The sequence below is a fragment of the Dasypus novemcinctus genome, chromosome 10 (assembly GCF_030445035.2).
Source record: "Dasypus novemcinctus isolate mDasNov1 chromosome 10, mDasNov1.1.hap2, whole genome shotgun sequence".
Taxonomy (NCBI): Eukaryota; Metazoa; Chordata; class Mammalia; order Cingulata; family Dasypodidae; genus Dasypus; species Dasypus novemcinctus.
Window position 1 is genome coordinate 85,713,154 of NC_080682.1, and position 18,534 is coordinate 85,731,687.

An 18,534-nucleotide genomic window follows, 5' to 3' on the forward strand; every position below is an offset into this window, starting at 1 on the left:
CCTCTGGTGACTCACCTTCTAGCTCTAATTATCCCATTTCCTTTCACCTTTTAGGCTGCCCTGAAAGTATGTTTAACTGGTTTTCAGTGAAATGAACATGTTCTGTGATTCTGGGCCCAGCACTGTGCCCTATGAGAGGGACAGCTCATGCAGCGGACCAGTGCTCTCCGCTGCAGGATGGGCTATCAGCAGGGCCTGGACTGGGGCAGTATGGAAGTGGGTGCAGAATGTGTGCTGGGGTGGGCAGAAAACCGGTCACCCCCTCCGCTCAAATAGCTGTTTTCCTGAGTTGCTCCTGTCCGAGGGTCATAAGTATCTGGAAGTCACTCCCACTTCACCTCCATGCCACTCTCTCAAGTGGAGAAGAGAGAAAGGCAAGTCCCATAGGTGGCTTTGGGGTTTAGAGAGTATAGCAGACTGAGCTACACAAGACACTTTCTGGTGCCCAGTATCTGAATATTTCGGGCTAGATTACAGCTAGAAGGGCTGTTTTTCCTCAAAAGAGGTGCTTGAAGTTGTAGGACACGGCAAACAGGCGGAGCGCCAAAGCTCGCAGGGCCGGAGCCGGCGCGGGTCCCGGGAGCAGCATTTCGGTGCAGGGGGCTGCGTGCGGGGCGCGCGCCGCGGGGCCCGCCCCACCAGGCTGACAGCCGCCCTCGGGCCACCGCGGCCGCGCCCCCTCCGCCGGGGAGGGGAAAGGGAGGGGACCAGGCGGGGCGGCACTGCCCCGGGCCGCCCGCCCCGGCCTGGGGAGGACCGTGTGAAAATGAGGCCGGGGCTCGGGGGGCGGGCCGGGCCGGGCCGGGGGTGTCGGCACCGCGGGCAGGGCGCCCGCGCACACCTCCCGGAGCCGCCGCCGCGCTCGCCGCTCGCGCTCCGCCGCCTCTGGCCAAGCCGCCGCGCCATCCATGGGAGTCGCGGGCCGCGGCTGTCCCGGGGCGGCCCGGGCGCTGCTGCTGCTGCTGCCGCTGCCGCTGCTACTGACGGCGGCCGCTCCCGGCTCCGGCCGCGCCGCGGGGCTGCCAGAGGGTGAGTGTCCCTCCGCGGGGGCGCACCTGACGGCGCGGCGGCGCGGGCGAGGCCGACCCCGGGAAGGGGTGTCCTGGGTCCCCTCGCGGTGTCGCCTTGAGTCGGGCAGGCCAGGCCGGGAACTTAGCGGCTAGAGCTGCGTGGGGCCCCAGCTCCCCTGGGCCCCTCAACCACTGGCCAGGCCAAGGCGCTACCACCGCTTGGGCCAGAGGCCCAGGGCCCTGCGTCCCGCGGCCGGGCCTCGGACCCGGAGCTGTGACAGTTCCCGCCCGGTCCCCGCGCCCGAGGTTCCCGGAGAGCGCCTGCTGGTCACGCTCTCGCCGGAGGAGAGAACTGAGGTCTTGGGGACCAGCTCCTCACTGTGTAGATGGGGAAACTGAGGGCTCAGGCCGGGGCACATCGGTGAGGCTGTGGCAGTTTGCCCTTTCTTTCTTTTGGGGCCAGGAAGTTCTCCGGCGGACTTAAGGGCTGGCTCAGAAAACTGTTGTGTCTTGGGAACAGCCGCTGTTCAGGGATCCCGGAATACCCTTAAGTAGCCCTTTCATCAACAAGTCTGGGTTTTCTGCAGCTGGAGAGGAGTACTCTGGATGTTGTGCACTATCTGGACTTGGAATACTTTCAAAACTCTTTTGTTTTTAATTGACATCCTGGAGTGCTGTCCACCCAAGAAATACTTCTGCCAAGGCCTGTTTCCAGGTTGAGAGAAGTGGGCAGTGATGGTGGGGTGCAGGGTACACCATTCCCTCTTTGCACAATATGAGGGCTGAGAACAGGATTTGGTCAGAGCCCTGGACAAGCTTTTCCCCCATAAGCCAAGGCCAGAGAAAGCTGACAGACAGCTGCTCAGTTTTCATAGCTTTTTTTTTTTTTTTTTTGGCCAACCTGGTTCTTCCTTCTTTCAGCAGGCATTTACTATTGCCTACTCACGCCCCAGGCACCGTGCTTGGCATCAGGGACACAAGTTCCATTTGTGGTGGAGACACCATCTAAGGAGGGAAACAGGCAGGGAAATAGACGATGACTACCCTTTATGATATGTGCTATGAAAGGAGATGTGCATGGGAGTCCCTGGTGGAGGCATCTCACCTACGTGAGGGGTGATGGTGGACTTCCTTAAGGAGGTGGATCTCAACCTTCAAGGCAAATAGGTGAGGGTGGAAGTGTTCCTGCCAGAGAACAAGCTGTGCCTGGAAACGGGGGCCTGGAAATGCTGTGGTTCATCCCAGGGGCTTCCAAGCAGTTTAGCTTGTGAAGAGTAAGAGGGGTGGGCTGGTGGGAGATGATGCAAAAGAGGTGCCAGGCCAGATCACCTAGTGCTGGGGGCATTATATCAGGACCTTGCTGTGCTCTTTTGCAGATGTGGACGAGTGTGCTCAAGGGCTGGATGACTGCCACGCCTATGCCCTGTGTCAGAACACACCCACGTCCTACAAGTGCTCCTGTAAACCCGGCTACCAAGGAGAGGGCAGGCAGTGTGAGGGTAAGTGACTTGGGGCCAGTGGTGGTTGGGTCAGCAGGGCCACTCATATTGGTAAAAGTGCTGCTCCTCTCCCAAAGTCACAAATTCTCCTGTATTTCAGTTCCTTAGATGACCAAGGACATCAGAAATCTCCAGAGCACCTCAGTTTTATCTGACTCTGAATTATCTCTTATGTTTAGCTTCTGAAAAGGAAAAGGGGTACTTTATTATCTTTCAGTCCACTTAGTTTGGGGGCAGGAAGTAAATAGACCAGTTGATCGGGAGAGCTATGCCAAGGCAAGGCTGATCCTGTGCCTCCCTGGGTCAGTTTGCTTGCTTGCCCTGGAGTCTGAGTGCTGGGGTCCTACCCTCTCTTGCTCCAACTTGTCCATGGCTTCTGGCTCTTGGGCACTGTGACCTGCCAAGTTCTAGAATGACATCAAGGGCCTGTCTCGCTTGGAACTGCAAGTCCACCCTGGAAAGATGCCTGCAGAAGGATATTTTAAGCCTTTGGAGTTCCAGGTGTGCCAGCCTGAAGTCTGGACTCTGCTGTTTTGTGTTCTGGACCACTGCGCATTAACTCAATGTAATTCAACTCTCAAGTTCAGACCTGACGGGAGACTGAGCACTGATGGGAGGAGCCTGTTTCCCAGGGATGGAAATCATGGCATGCCAGAGCTGGCAGGGCTTTTCAGGGAGCTTGGGGACAATCCCACTCCTCATTTTATAGATGAGGACACTGAAGCACAGGGGAGTTAGGACAGGTTCACACAGTTAGCCAGCAGGTAAAAGAAAGTCAGATCTCCACCCCAGCTTTGCCCCTTGCCTCAGCTTTCATGTTCCCATGTACCTTTTTGGTTAGGTGAGAAATCCTAATATTTATAGTCATCCAGGGCAGGAAGAATTTTTAAATTGATGAGGGGCACTGACTATCTCTGCAGCAACCTCCTTAGCTCAGGACCCTACCCTGACAAGCATGTTGGTGGACCCTTTTACCCCAAGAAGTTTTCAATTCTTTATAATTTGGGCTTAACTCAGTTGGGAATTGATCTTTTGAATATTGCATGACTCACAAACCTAGTGAGTAAGAAAGTCTCTTCCAGGCACTTTGAAAGATGCATTAATTTCTTTAGGCCAGGAGGAAAACCTATTCTGATGCCATTTAACGGCCTAGTGTTCATATACTGATGTTTCAAGCCAACCTGTTCCATATTGTGGCCTCAGTAATAAAGATTCTTGACATTGGACGGTGTGTAATGTCCTGCAGTGTCTGGCATGTGGTAGACACCCAATAAACATTCTCATTTTTGAATAAATGAATGTGCAAGATGGGCTTAATAACTAACACCTTGATACAAAGTCTTCTCTAACAAACAGACAAACCTACAAATGAAACTACTCCATACAGATGTGTAGGTGATCAAATAGGTGAGTGACTGTAAGGTGCTTTTGTAGCATTAAAGCCATGACTTTATGCCCTCCTATCTCTTTATTGTCTTAGTTCAGCTGAGACACACTGGGGTTTTCAAAATGAACTCTATTAAAAAGGAAGGGGAGACTAAAAGAAAATATAGACATCAAATAGGAATACAGATGGGATTATAATGGACAAGTTTGGATCTGGTTGGTACTTAAAGATACCGCTTGGGAAATCATTCAGTAAACTCTCCTTTGTATATATGGAACAAAGCTCCTCCTTCTCCCATCAGAGGAGGAGGGTTCCCAGTCAGGTTCACAACAAGTGAAGTTGATGACCCATCCATGAGGCTCTTGGGTTTCTCCAAGTTCATATTTGCCCAGAGAGAGGCCCCCATCTCTCTCTCTCTGCCCGTTTCCTCCAGAAACACCTCTCTGCCCATTCCTCTATATGATACCCTCTCCATATTTAATATTCTGTTTGCAGTACTGGAATTCAAACATTAGTACCCAGCTTCGGGGGGGGGGAGTTCGTTTTTTTCGTTATGCGGATATTCTATCTCCTCCAATTGCTAAATATTCTCTGGGGGCAGAAACTGTGCCACTGGTTTCTTTTAGATACAGTGCATATTTAGTAAATGATGTTGAATGTTAAAGACAAGCGTTTCCATAATCTTAGCTTTTGGCTTTGACATATTACAAATGAAATTGAATTGTTAACAGTTTATAGCTGAAATGTCTACTATTTATCTTAAAATAACTGACGCTAGATTGACATTGTTGCTTTATATATTTACATTTGTTTAAAAATAATATAATTCTTGTAATAACAAGTCAAACAACACAAAGTACATGAAAGAGAAAACTGAAGAGCCTGCTGTCCCTTTATCCACAGGTAATCTCTTTTAAGAGATATTGTATATAATTTGTACTCGCATTTTAATCTAAAGCCCTAGTAGGATTTGGTCTTTTGCATACTTGTATTGTTTATAAACCTAGTAGAGATGTCCATGTTTAGTTTAGATTTCTTGGTATAGGAGTCCAGAAATGGAAATTTTCTTCTAAGAAGAAAAAGGAGAGAAAATGAAGATTGGGAGGATTCAATGATATAGATACTCAAAGATGTAACTCCTTTATCTACGGTTCTTGGCCCAGTTGTTTTTAAGTCTCTTGGGCTCAAACCATGGTATTGTTTGTGTTGTGATCATCAACAGCTTCACTGCTCATGTTTACGTTTAAGGATGAGAACTGGGTTTGCCCGGAGTGAACAGTATTTTATCCTCCACAAAGCTTTCTGTACAAAAATGGTAGAGAAATAAAAGTATGGGCCCTGCATAAGTAGTTTTGAAAAATAATGTGATTCAGAAGTTGCTTTAGATAAAACATGTTTTATTCCAAATGGTCTTTGCTTGTATTCCAGATTTGGGGGATCTCAGGGGTCAGTATCCATTATATGGGTTCTCACCTCTCATTTTAAGGAACTGAATCAAGTTTAAGAAGGATGAATCTAAACTTGTCCTTTGTATAAGGAGCTATATTTTTCTTTTTTTTAAAATAATTTTAGGCTTCAGAAAAGTTGCAAAAATAGTGTAGAGTTCACATATACCCTTCATCCATCTCATCCTAATGTTAACTTACATAACTATAGAACATTTATCAAAACCAGGAAATTAACATTGGTACAATACTATCACCAAAACCACAGACCTTACTCAAATTGCACTAGTTTTTCCCTGTTCTTCTTCTGGTTCAGAATCCAGTCCAAGGCCCTACACTACGTTTAGTTGCTGTGCTTCCTCCAATCTGTGACACCCTCAGTCTTTCCTTGTCTTTTATGACATTGCTACTTTTGATGAATACTTGACAGTTGTTTTGTAGAATGTCTTATGTTTTCTTATAATTAAATTGAGATTATCCATTTTTTGGCAAAGCTACCACAGGAGTACTGTTGTGTACTTCTTAGTGCATCACATCAAGGGCACACAACATCAGCAAGTCCTGTTACTGGTGATGCTAACCTTGATCATCTGGTTAAAATGGTGTCTCTGGGTTTCTCCACTGCAAAGTTATTATATTTTTCTTTGCTGTTAATACATCTCTTGGAAGAGATACTTTGAAACTATGCTAAAAGCCTCTTTCTCCTCAAATCTTCACCCACTGATTTTAGCATCCATCTATGGACCTTGCCTGCAACAATTATTACTGTGATATGTGTGCCCAGGGGCAATTTTGTATTTCCCCCATTCTTTCTACATCTATTACTTGGAGTTCTTCCGTAAGGAAGATCTGTCTGTCCCTTCTCCCCTGCTTATTTATATATTTAATTATTGTTTAATCCAGTGTGGACTCGTGGATATTATTTTAGTCTAGCTATCATTATTTTTGGTTCAAATAGTTTCAGATTTGGTCGTTGAGAGTTCCTTCAGTTTACCTCCTGGGTCATTTTAACATGTCCCTAAACTTTTTTGAGTAATTCCTAATTTTCTGGCACCACAAGACGACCCAAACCCTGGACCCTGGAATCTGCAACCCTGGAATCAACCACTTCTCCTAGGAGCAAGCACTGTTTCCTTTGATTGGAAAATGGATATAAAAATCAAGACCTAGATGCTAACTGAGCTCATTGCTACTGGAGGGGTATTGCTCCCAGGCCCTGTCAATGGGCAGAGCGAGGAGATGCCTGTGTGCATCCCAACCACACACACAGTATTTGTGTACTGCTCCTTTTGATTTTAGTCTTACAGTGTCCAGTCAAGATGCTGTTCTGCAAAGTTACTTTTAAGTACTTTTAAGTACTCTTTTAAGAGTACTTTTTTTTCCCCGTCCCCTTCAGGGTGGTTTTATTATTCATTTATAATACGGTTAGGTTCATTTTTTCCCTTTTGCATTTCACTTTTACTCTCTCATCCTCCATTCCCACTCACTGGTTGCTTTTATGTATGTAGGTATGTAAATTATCACTGTGGTTTAGAATCAAAGCTGCATAAAAGGCATACTCTGAGAAGTGTTGCTCCTCTTCATTCCTATTACCCAGTTCCCGTTCCTTCTTCTTTCTACCCTTTTCCCCAATCTCTGAGGGTACCAATCTCCTCAGTTTCTAGTTTATCCTTCCTATATTTCTTTTACATAAGAAAGCAGATACATCTGTATTTTCTTGTTTTTTTTCCCTTTTAACAACTTTATTGATGCATAATTTTCTTATAAGATTCACAAATTTTAAGTGTACAAATCAATGATTTTTAGTAAATTAGCTGAGTTATGAAACCATTGCAACAATACAGTTTTCAATATCATAAACATTTTTATCACTTCAGGAAGTTCCCTTGTGTCACATACAGTTTTCATTCCCAGCCCCAGGTAAACACCAATCTACTTCTTATCACTATAGTATGCCTTTTCTGGGCGTATTATACAATGGAATAATATAATATGTGGTCCTTTGTCACTGGCTTTTCTCACTTAGCATGTTTTTAACGTAGTTCCATTTTGTACTGGTACTTCATTCCTTTTATTGTTGAATAGCATTCCATTGTATACCACGCTTTGTTTAGCCTTTCACCAGTTGATCGGCATTTGGGTTGTTTCTACTTTTAGCTATTATGAATAATGCCGCTATGAATATTAGTATGTAAATCTGTGTGTGGACATATGTTTTCATTAGGTGGGTAGACACCTAAGAGTAGAATTGCTGGGTCATATGGTAAATTTATATTTAACTTTTTAAGAAACTGCCAAATTGTTGTCCTAAGGTAGCTGTGCCATTTTACATTCCCATCAGCAATGTATGAGGTTCCTACTTCTCTACATCCTTACCAGCATTTGTTATTGTCTGCCTTTTTAAAATTATTATTACTATAACCATTCCAGTGGGTGTGAAACAATACCTCTTTGTGGTTTTAATTTGCATTTCTCTAAAAACTAATGATGTTGAACATCTTTTCATGTGCTTATTATCCACTTGCATGTAATTTTTGGTGAAATGTCTATTCAAATCTTTTCCCATTTTAAAGTTGGTTGTCTTATTATTGAATTGTAATAGTTATTTGTATATTATAGAGAGAAGTCTTTTATAAGATATGTGGTTTACAAATACTTTCTCCCAGTCTGTGGCTTGTCTTCATTTTCTTTTTTTTTCCCTTAAAGATTTGTTTATTCTCCCCTCTCCCTCCCCCTGCCTGCTGTTTTTGTTGTCTGTGTCCATTCACTGTGCAATCCTCTGTATCTGTTTCTCTTTTTGTCTTCTCTTCTCATTTTTTCTCCTCTAGGATATACCGGGATTCAATCCTCGGGACTCTGATGTGGAGAGAGTTTCCCTGTCAGCTGCGCTACCTCAGTTCCTGGTTTCTGACTCTCCTCTTCATCTCTCTTTTGTTGCATCATCATTTTGCTGTGTGACTCACTTGTGTGGGCACTGCCTCACCACGTGGGTGCCACGTGGGCACTGGCTCACCACGCGGGCACTCGGTTCTCCACTTGGGCACTCGGCTCACTGTGTGGGTACTCAGCTCATTAAGAAAATGAAGGGAAGCTAATGTGGCTCAAGTGATGGGCCTTCCGCCTATCATATGGGAGGACCCAGGTTCAATCCCTGGGGCTTCCTAGTGAACATAAGTTGTTGTTTTTTATAAAGCCCAATTTATTAATTTTTTCTCATGGATTGTGGTTTAGTCTTGTATCTAAGAAATCTTTACCTAACTCAAGGTTTCAAAGATCTTCTCATTTGTTTTCTTCAAAAAGTTTTATAATTTTAGCTCTTACATTTAGGTAAGAAATTAACCATTTTAAGTTAATTTTTGTGTATGGTGTGAGGTAAGGGTCTAAATTGACCTTTTTTGCCTATGGATACCCAATTGTTCCAGTACTATTTGTTGGAAAGACACCATTTTTCCAATAAGGCAATGAATTGCCTTAGCACCTTTGTTGAAAACCAACTGACCATAAATATAAGTGTAAATTTATTTCTAGACTTTTCAATTCTGTTCAGCTGTTACATATGTCTATCCTTATGCCCATACCACACAGTCTTTTTTTTTAAGCAGGTACCAGGGGGTGAAACCTGGACCTCATACATGGGAAGCAGATGCTCAACCACTGACCTATGTCAGCTCCCCACACTGCCTTTTTGATAACTGTAGCTTAATAGTGTGTTTTGAAATTGGAAAGTGAAAGTTTTCCAGATTTGCTCTTTTCTTTTAAAATTGATTTGGCTCTTCTGGGTCTTTTAGGATAAGCTTCTGGAAGAGAAAAAAAAACCTGGTAGTATTTCATGTGTATTTTAAATATCCCTTTTTCTTACATGAAGTGTGATATACTACAGATATTCTTTCATTTCGCTTTTCTCCCCACTGGAAATCGCTCTCAGTCAATTCATAGAGATCTTTTTCATTCTTTTTTACAGATGCATAATACTCCATTGAGTAGTTGAACCATAATTTAACTAAATATTCTCCTAAGTATGGGCATTTAGGTTGTTTCCAGTTTTTATAGAACATGCAATGTTATAGTGAATAACTTTGTGCATGTGTATTTTCCTGGTGCTGGAAATCTATCTTTAGGGTAGATTCCTAGAAATTGTATGCCTGGTTATAAAACAAGTGCATACGTAGTTTTGCTAGGTATTGCCAGTATTCCCTCTGGAAGGGTTGTACCAATTTGCATTTCCACCAGGAATGCTCGAGTGTCTGTTTCCCCTCTATCTCACCAAGAGAATATGTTGTCACACTTGAAAATTATTGCCAGTCCGATAGGTGAGAAATGTATTTCACTGTTGTTTTAAAATTACATTTCTCTAAGTAGAAATGTGTTTGAACTTTTTTTTTCATATGTCTGCGGGCCACTATTATATCTCATTTGTGATTTGCCCATACATGTCTTTTCCCATTTTTTTCCCTATAAACAGTTCTATTACTTGGTTCTCTTTTGTGAGAACTGAAACGTACTTGATGGAAATGGTCTGCTGTGTTTGGGAGAATTATTGCAATGTGTGGTTTGTTTAATCTAACACCTAGCCTTTAGGAAGCAAATTTTGAGTTGAATTTCTGGTAGGTTTACCCTAAGAAAAATTCAACCAGTGAGATGTTGGAGAAGAGAATGTGAAAGATAATGCTGATTTGGGAGTAGATTTGGTGACCTTTGTCATGCCCTTTCTCAATATCAGAGATATAGCATGGTCTGGTTTACTTCTGTTTTCTTCCTCAGACATTGATGAATGTGAAAATGAACTCTACGGAGGCTGTGTCCATGACTGTTTGAATATCCCAGGCAATTATCGCTGCACTTGTTTTGATGGCTTCATGTTGGCTCATGATGGTCATAATTGTCTTGGTAAGAAAAAAGTTTGGAAATGGTGATTCTCCTTTATCCATCCTCCAGAGCCCCCACACCTCCATTTCCCTTTGATGAAAGCATATACATTAAGACAAAAGGGGGATCAGAGACTTGTGTTTTCTGACTCCTGAGAAATCAGACTCTTTGATAGAAAATCAGGTGAAATGTCTTAATTTTTAATGTGATCATTCACAAAATAAATCCTCCATCAGCCCTAGGAGATGGGTGGATAGAGTCATTATTATTTTTTAATTTTCTGCCATTAACTTGTCACCTTTAAGATTTTTGGTCTTGTCTTCAGAGAGTCCTCACTCGTAACTGTTCTTTTAATGCTGTAAGCATCTCTATTACAGATTAGGTAAAACTCCTTTCCTTGAAAGACTTATCCAGGTGGACTCTCCCCTCCACCCACGCTTCTTTTTTTTTAGGCGAGAAATACAACAGTGATTTCCGTTAATATTCTCCTAGAATTACACAAAACAGAAGCATCTGCTGGAGTTTCAGTTGCTGGTTAGAGACTGTAAAGGGTTTGTTTACATTGGTACCTATGCCAGGAATGAAACAGAACTTAGAAATAGCAAGCAATTGGATGGGATTGAGTATTGGATAGTCTTAGAGGCTATGGCACACCTGGCAGGTAGGTATTTGTGGTCTGTTTGCTCCCCAATGCTAGTCACATTGACAGTATAGGAGGACATCATGGGAGGCACACCGCACCAGGGTCCTTTGACACTGACGACCCTTCATGTGGTTGCCCTGCTGATGTACACCTGTCAGACTAAGGTGCAGCTTGGACCAGTCTCTGGCCCTGTGGGGACAACTATTCAGATGCTCCTTAATGGTGTAGTGGGAATGGCCACTTGGTCAGATGCTTTGAGATCAGCAAAAAAGATAAGTACAGGCAGAACTTGGTTTTGTTTTGTTTTTTTCCTTCTTGAGTGATGGACTCGAATGAGGGAGGGAAATATTTCCATTTGAGACTCAACCGTAGTGTGACCTTTATTGCACATCAGTGTCACCTGGAGGCCCATCCTGGTCCCTTCCTGTCTGTGCCCTGTGTGAGAGGTCAGGCTTTCAGGTGTGAAGACCACTTGGCCTTCCAAGCCTGTAGCTGAGTCAGTAAGATTTGATTGAAGGCTGGGAGATGAATAACCCCTCTGTAGACTTTCTAGGTAGTCAGCACTATACATCTGAGAGGCAATTTTGAGAGCAGGAATAAATTAAGATGAATTAAAAACTCAGAAAAGTGAAATCACTTTCAGTGTGTGATTTTCTGGGGAGCATACAGGAGGTTTTTGCCATTCTCAATTCCCCTTTGATATGTCACCCATGGCATTTTGGGGATTTGTCCTTGCTGGCAGACCCAGTCATTGCTGCTGTGCTCTGATCCACAGCCTGATGGGAGAGGGCCGCAATCCCAGGGGCAGACTGTGAGCTTCCTGAGAGCAAGAAGCTGAGCCATCCATGGGCAGGGTGTGAGTGTGTGAGCGAGAATGGGGATGGGATGGCCCTGCGTAAAGGCCACCTTAGGGAAACGGACTTGGCCCAGTGGTTAGGGCATCCGTCTACCACATGGGAGGTCCCCGGTTCAAACCCCGGGCCTCCTTGACCCGTGTGGAGCTGGCCCATGCGCAGTGCTGATGCGCGCAAGGAGTGCCCTGCCACGCAGGGGTGTCCCCCGCGCCCCATGCGCAAGGAGTGCACCCCCTAAGGAGGGCCGCCCAGCGTGAAAGAAAGTGCAGCCTGCCCAGGAATGGCGCCGCCCACACTTCCCGTGCCGCTGACGAGAACAGAAGCGGACAAACAGACACAGAGAACAGACAACCGGGGGAGGGGGGGAATTAAATAAAAAAAAAAAAATCATGAGGCCTGGAGACTTCTCCTGCCTTGGCCGCTAGCACAGATATTTCAGCAGAGTATCTCCATTTCCCCTCCTTGGGATGTCTTTGTGGACTTGGTTGTTAAAGATGCTTGGGGCTTCTGTGCTTCACAGAGAGATCCTGAGCATCCACTGAGTATGTGTGCAGGAGCCACAGATCCTTTAAAAGGACACAAGAAAATAAGGTGGTAAATAAAGTAGAAAATAAGGAGCTGGACCAGTACTCAGAGACATTTCTGCCATTCAGACTGAAAGGGCTGAAGCATTTTGTAACAAGAAAGAAGCTCACAGGCGAAAAGCTTTTCGGGAGTGGCAGTTTCTTGTGTTCCTTTCCCTCTTCTCAGCCCCCCAACTACACATGAGCCACAAATATATTAGCCAGCATATACAGAGTGCAAACGCCATTTAGCACTGGCACTAAAACCCAAAGTATGTGCCTGCATTCCTGAAAAAACCAATGCCGTTCTTCACTGCAGTTCATCCCACCTGAATTCAGTTTCTACCTATTGATTGCCTGGGGGCCCATCATCGCTATTCAGCTTTTTGGCAGTGGTTTTCAACCCTGGCCACAGGTTAGAATCAATGGAGACATTTACAAATACACCATGCCTGGGCCTGATCCAAGATTGGTTATATCAGTATTTCTGGTGGTGAGGTTCAGGCATCTGGATTCCAATGGGCAGCCAGGGTTGAGAACTACTCTTTTGTAGGCTGGCGAAACTTATCCATCCCAGTGAAATATGTCTGTGTATGTGAGCACACCTGCTTTTGTATTTGGCCAATCACAGTGCAGCACTCAGCTTAATGACACCTTTCTAATTGCTTTGGAGAAAAGGAATGAGGGGAATAAATATGGGCTGGGAGGTGGCAGCTCAGAGGGGAGCATGCCTTTATTGAAAACCAACCCAAGATTTGATGTTCAGGGAGACAGACCTCTCTGGTTCACCTGGAGCCCTCACTGCACACACCTAGGCCAGGTGTGTTCCAACACGGCTCCTCTGGAATGTGCTCCTTTCACCCCTTGGCAGAGAGAAGGGCAAGTTTGTTAGGCTTTAGGGGATGGCTTGAGTCCCATCAGATTAGTCAGGCATCTGCTTGTTGGTGTGGGAGGACAGATGACTGTATGATCTGAAGCTTGAAACCAGATAACAGATATTTAAATGTGAGTTTTCTTGTTACGGATGCACCCAAGAGCTAGAGATGAGCACATGAGAAATTTGGCTGGAGAAAATAAATTGCTTTTATATCAGCCTTCTCTTTGAGCCTTTGTTATGTCTGAGGCTTTTCTAGAAGTTTCTTCTTCTTTGGCTATGGTGATGCTCTGCCCTCCTTGTTTGTTCAGTCATCAGTTAGTGAGCACCTGCTTTGTACCTGGACTATGCCAGAAATAAAACAAAAATCTCTGTTTTTAAGGAGTTAAGCAATCTAGTGGAGAAGGATATGTACGAGATCTTGAGAATACAATGCAATAAGAGTATCAGTGGAGCTGTGCTAAGGGGTTAGAGGTCCCTTGGGGAGCCCTGGGGGTGTGGCAGAAGGCAGGTCTGGGGCGGCTTCCTCCCTGCCTGCCTTTCTGATGGCTCCCTCTCAGGGGTCCTGCCGTCTTCCCTTCTTCCCTACCTTCTCCCTGCCCCTGGGACATAGGCATTCTCTAGAAACCTGCCCTTGGCTGCTCCTCTCTGCTCCCTTTCTCTCCCTTCTCCTCACTCCTGTCTTTGGCTCTCTCCTCTACATTCACCACTTTTTCCGGCAACTACAAGTAAATGACTTTCAAAGCTGTACTTATTATTAATAACACCAGATTCTCTTCCAACCTACCAACTCAGGCTTCCCACTGCCCGCTGGACCTCGCCCTCAACGTCAGCATGTCGGACGTTTCAGCTCCCTACCTCAGTGGAGGCCAGCCATCCCGCCACCCCATTTCTGTTCCTGGCAATGTTTCCCTGTGTTTCTCAGCCAGAAGACCTGGGTGTCAGCTTCTCAGCATTAACAATGTCCCCACCCCACAGCCCAAGGGCTCCATGCCCCACAGGTACTATATCCACAGTGCCTTTTAAAACCTCCTTCCTCCTGGGCACCTCCTGCTGCCAGGCCCCCCTTCCTCTAGCCATGGCTATTTCAGACTTGTGTGTGAAGCTGGACACCCAGACTTTTGATTTCTTCCCTTTCCTGTGTCCTTAGTTTTTCCCAAAGCAAGGGTTTGACAATGCCACCTCAGTCTCGCTTCCCAGCTTTATCTCCTGTAGTTTCTCTACCTGTGCCCTACACTCTGGCCAGACCGAATGATTCACTGTCATCTGAATATACCCCATGTGTCCCAGCCTCCTCCATGCTATTGCTCATGCCCTTTCTTCTGCCTGGAATCTCCTTCCCTCATTTATAACTGAAGAAATCCTTAAGAGTCGACCTCTCCTTGGCTTTTCCGTAAAACACCTATCCCGATACCCCACAACCAGATGTGACCTCTCTTTCCTTTGTACCACCTTCTGCCTTATCTCATAATTATTTGTGTATTTGTCTCTTTCCCCCTACTGAAGGGCATACTCCCTAGGGGGAAGGGATTGTATATTACTCTTCTGTATTTTACTATCTCCTGTATAACTGTGCTTTGGAAAGTGAAGGTGTTCAATAAACATTTACTGAGCTGATGCTCTTCCATTCTCGTTCTCCGAAGACCCATGCGGGCTGGGTTCATCATCTGCGGGTTGCCTCAGCTTGGACTGAGAGCTTCTGTGGTGCAGGGACTGAAAGAGGTATCTCATCTGTCCTTAGCAAGAGCGGCTGAGCTACGGGGCTGGGCAGGGTGTTTGAAACAGTCACAAAAGCAAAGGCTAATCCCTCTCTCCCTTCAGATGTGGATGAATGCCTGGAGAACAATGGTGGCTGCCAGCACACCTGCGTCAACCTCATGGGGAGCTATGAGTGCCGCTGCAAGGAGGGGTTTTTCCTGAGTGACAATCAGCACACTTGCATTCACCGCTCAGAAGGTACCTCTGCCCTTTTGTGTGTGTTGTGTGATTTTCTCGTCTGAAAATCCCCCTCCCAATGACTTCAGAGAGAAAACATAGGGTATAGAAAGTTCTGGAGGCTTAAGGACTTGTCTAGATCTGCTACTGGTAACCTTGGGCAAGTTATTTTAGCTTCAGCTTTTCCACCTGGCAAAATTGTTGGGTTGGACTGGGTAAGCTCTGAGGTTCCTTCAAATCCTCACATTCTCTGATTCTAATCTTTAAATAGAGCACATTTCAAACATGACTAGGTGTCTCAGGAGAAATATAATGGATAATCTGCCAAGTTTTTCAAAAAGCTGCTGAAAACCACAGCACTAGTGCCAGCCTGCTCCTTGCTGTGTGGGGGTAGGAAGGGCTGGTTCCTTCCTATGAAGACTTTCAATGAACAACATTATGTTTGGCCCCAAGCTAGATCTGGCCCTTCCCTCTACTCTGCATTTTAAATTCTGAACTTCTGGGCTCCTGTGGGGCTGATGGACTCTCTCTGCTGGTGCTTCCTTCATCCCAGGTCATCACTTAAACTTCCTCCATTAATCTTCAGAAGTCTTCTCTGCTGATGACCTCCCTTTCATTCTTTTCCTTGCTTTGACGTTATCCCTTCTTTATCATTCTGTTATTTTAATGGGTTCTTGGGAGGAAGAGGCACTGAATACAAGTAGCCAAAGAGCCATTTTTAAGAATGCCTTCCTAGTAAATCTCCTTTGCTCTTTCTTAAGCCAAAGAACCACATTTTGGTGACTGCGTTTCTCTTGGGGTTGCATCTGCCTGTTTTTAGGGGAAGAACCATAACTATTAGACCATTACCCCTCTTGGCTCTTGCTGCTTGTTCATTTCCATAAGTTAAGAAGGAGGTGATTTTAAATTCCACTATTTCCTCTCAAATTTGTAGGTCTATTGTTTCAGTGATTTTATGAGGGCTTCACATGGAAGATGATTTTGCCTCATTATTCCCAAATGATGGTTCATCCTCACACTTGGCTAGAATACCTGTTTGGGTTCCAAGAAGAACTGTCAGAGCAAACACTGGGGACAAGTGGGGTTGATGCCTTTTATCACCCCTGAGTCCCCTCATTTGTTTGGGGCATGATTGTGGCACACACCGGCGCTCATCCGGTGGATTTCTTATCTCCTGCCAGTGGTGGCTGTTGCTAGAGTAGCAGCTGGTTTCCTTTTCCTGCCGGGTTCTCCGGCCTCTCGGGTGTGCCCCGTGGTCTTGCCCACCACAGGCAGAACTCGCCGTGGAAGGAAATCCACACCCAGCAGCACAGGGTGTCCCAGGGCATCTCCCCCTTGGCTTGCTTTCTGGGAAGTCACTCTGGCTTTCTCTTCAGGCAGCTGCGGAGAGAGGTGGGGACCCTCAGGTGAAGCCATTATTTGAACACCCCCAGAACTGATCCCACCCACTCACAAAGCAGCTCGCTGTGACGAGGATCATCGGTTACCCTTGCAGGTCCAGAGCAGCAGCTCAGCGCCTTCTCCCCTCCTGCACAAGCCCCAGGCTGATTGCAGCCACTGGTTCCTCGTAACAGAAGGAAATACAAAAGCAGTTCCTTTCCGCAAGCTCTGCTTTCTTAATTTTTTTTTTTTTTAAATTTAGACATTCTTAGATCCCCTAAAGAGTATTTAAAATGAGCATATTTGTGTGGAACTAAAACTGAAATCCAAGAATTTGACTTGTGGTCTGGAAGTACTCTCTGTGATTTTCTGTTGCATTTCAACCTGATTGGCAAATTCATGGCAGCATGAGTCAACAGATTTCAGTGGTTTGTAACCTAGACCCCTTTCTTTCTAAGGTTTTAATTCCTTAACTAGTGTGCCTCTAGAATTTCCTCCTTGATGTGCAGATTAAACCCTAAGAAACCATATTAAAATATACATTTTAAGGTAAATACCCTAAAAATATTTACAAGAAGGTGATGCTGCAAGCTAGTATTTTCTGTTCTGTTGCTGTTGTTTTTAATAATTAATTACTAAATGTTCTTACATATAGGAGATAATGAGAGCTGATTCTGAGGAAAGGCTTAAGCTATTGATTTTTTTTTTATCCTTAGAGATCCCAAAGCTCTGATAAAGAGACTGTGTGTTTTCACCCATGTAATAGGGGTAGGCTGGAGAGAGACACAGTGCCCCCAGCCTGCCTTTGTTCCTATTCATGGGTGCTCAGGCTCTCAAAATGAGCATTCCTCTTTTGTTCTGTCTGCTCTGAGAATATTTTTAGATGGCTGTACTGCTGCCTTTTCAGACTGGAGAGAAAGGTGTCAGAGCAGCGAGGAAGGGGCTGTGCAGCTTTTTGGAATGTTTCTTGCCTTGTTCTGGAAGCACATTTTAATTTGGTTTCCAGAAATGCTCTTCAGTGGGATCCTGAACCTGGGGTGTGCCAGAATGGGGTATTTCAAATGTTCCCAAGATGTTTCCTTCCTGGTGAACTAACAGCCCTCAACATGATGGTCAGGTAAGGCTCTGGGGAGAGCTGGGACCATTACTGCACCTCGCAGTTTGGACCAGATCCATCTGCCTCCCCAGTCAGTAGGCTTTTCTTGAGACAAAATACTCTGAAAAGTTTCGGGGTCATCTCTTGAAAAGGTGTCAGCATTCCCAGAGCCATTAAGTCTCCATTATCTTCTGGTTGCTTTAGGTCTAGCTTGAAATGATATGATGTGAGTAGGAAGCTTCTTTGTGTATCCACATAGCATCCAGCACAGTCAGTTCTTATGAAATGTTTCTTGTGTAAATGAATTGCTCTGAGGCAGTAAAGGTCACGTTGAAGATGTCTTAACCTACTTGTAAATAGAGTGAAAAGGCAGCAGCAGCAGCAGACCTCTTTGGGGAATATACTTTTCAGGTGTTATTGCTGCATTTCCTTGGGCAAGGATAAATTTACCCCTGGGTGCTCTTGGCACTTGTTCTTTCAAATACTCTGCTAACCCCAGGAAAACAAGTGCTTCGCTGGGCCTTCTTGGAGGACAGGACATGCTTCCAGGGGCAGCTTTCTCTTCCTGGAGAGCAAATAACATCTTCAGAAATTACCAGCCAATTAATCCAGCACTAGCCTCTTCCTGGGTTTATTGAAAGCAGCCCTTGGCAGGACTGAATCCCAGCAACATCTAGCAGATTGAGTGCTGGAGTACAAACAGCTCATAGCTGTCAGATAAAAAACAAGACGGTTTCAAGTAAGTATGGGATGTATTAACTCTTGCACTATCTTTTGGATTAGGGGTGGCATCTGTCTGTATTGAAACAATTGTTCCATTTAAACATAGATACATGCCTTCGTGGTAAGAACCAGAGAGGAGATTTTTTTCAGATTTTTTTTTTCACTTCATTAGAGCATATTGGCTAAGGTTTCAGGGGCACAATACAGAAAAAGCTTGGCTCATAGAGAAGTTGAATGAAAAGTTTTTGTACTCATGTTT

At 45.0% G+C, this 18,534-nt stretch overlaps 1 protein-coding gene across 7 annotated transcripts in view; it reads left to right on the plus strand.

Annotated features, from left to right (window-relative positions):
• Positions 1–789: 789 nt before the first annotated feature.
• The window catches only part of SCUBE2 (signal peptide, CUB domain and EGF like domain containing 2), a 66,572-nt gene continuing 48,827 nt past the window's right edge, over positions 790–18,534 (plus strand). For 6 of the 7 annotated variants that reach the window (XM_058305775.2, XM_058305773.2, XM_058305772.2 and 3 more), the window contains exons 1-4: positions 800–1,029; positions 2,387–2,509; positions 10,103–10,228; positions 14,963–15,097. In XM_058305775.2, coding sequence (XP_058161758.1) covers positions 909–1,029; positions 2,387–2,509; positions 10,103–10,228; positions 14,963–15,097 — 505 coding nt within the window. In that variant the 5' untranslated portion in view covers positions 800–908. Of the gene's footprint in view, positions 1,030–2,386; positions 2,510–10,102; positions 10,229–14,962; positions 15,098–18,534 lie in introns of all 7 variants that reach the window. The other variant, XM_058305771.2, reaches the window with a different exon arrangement.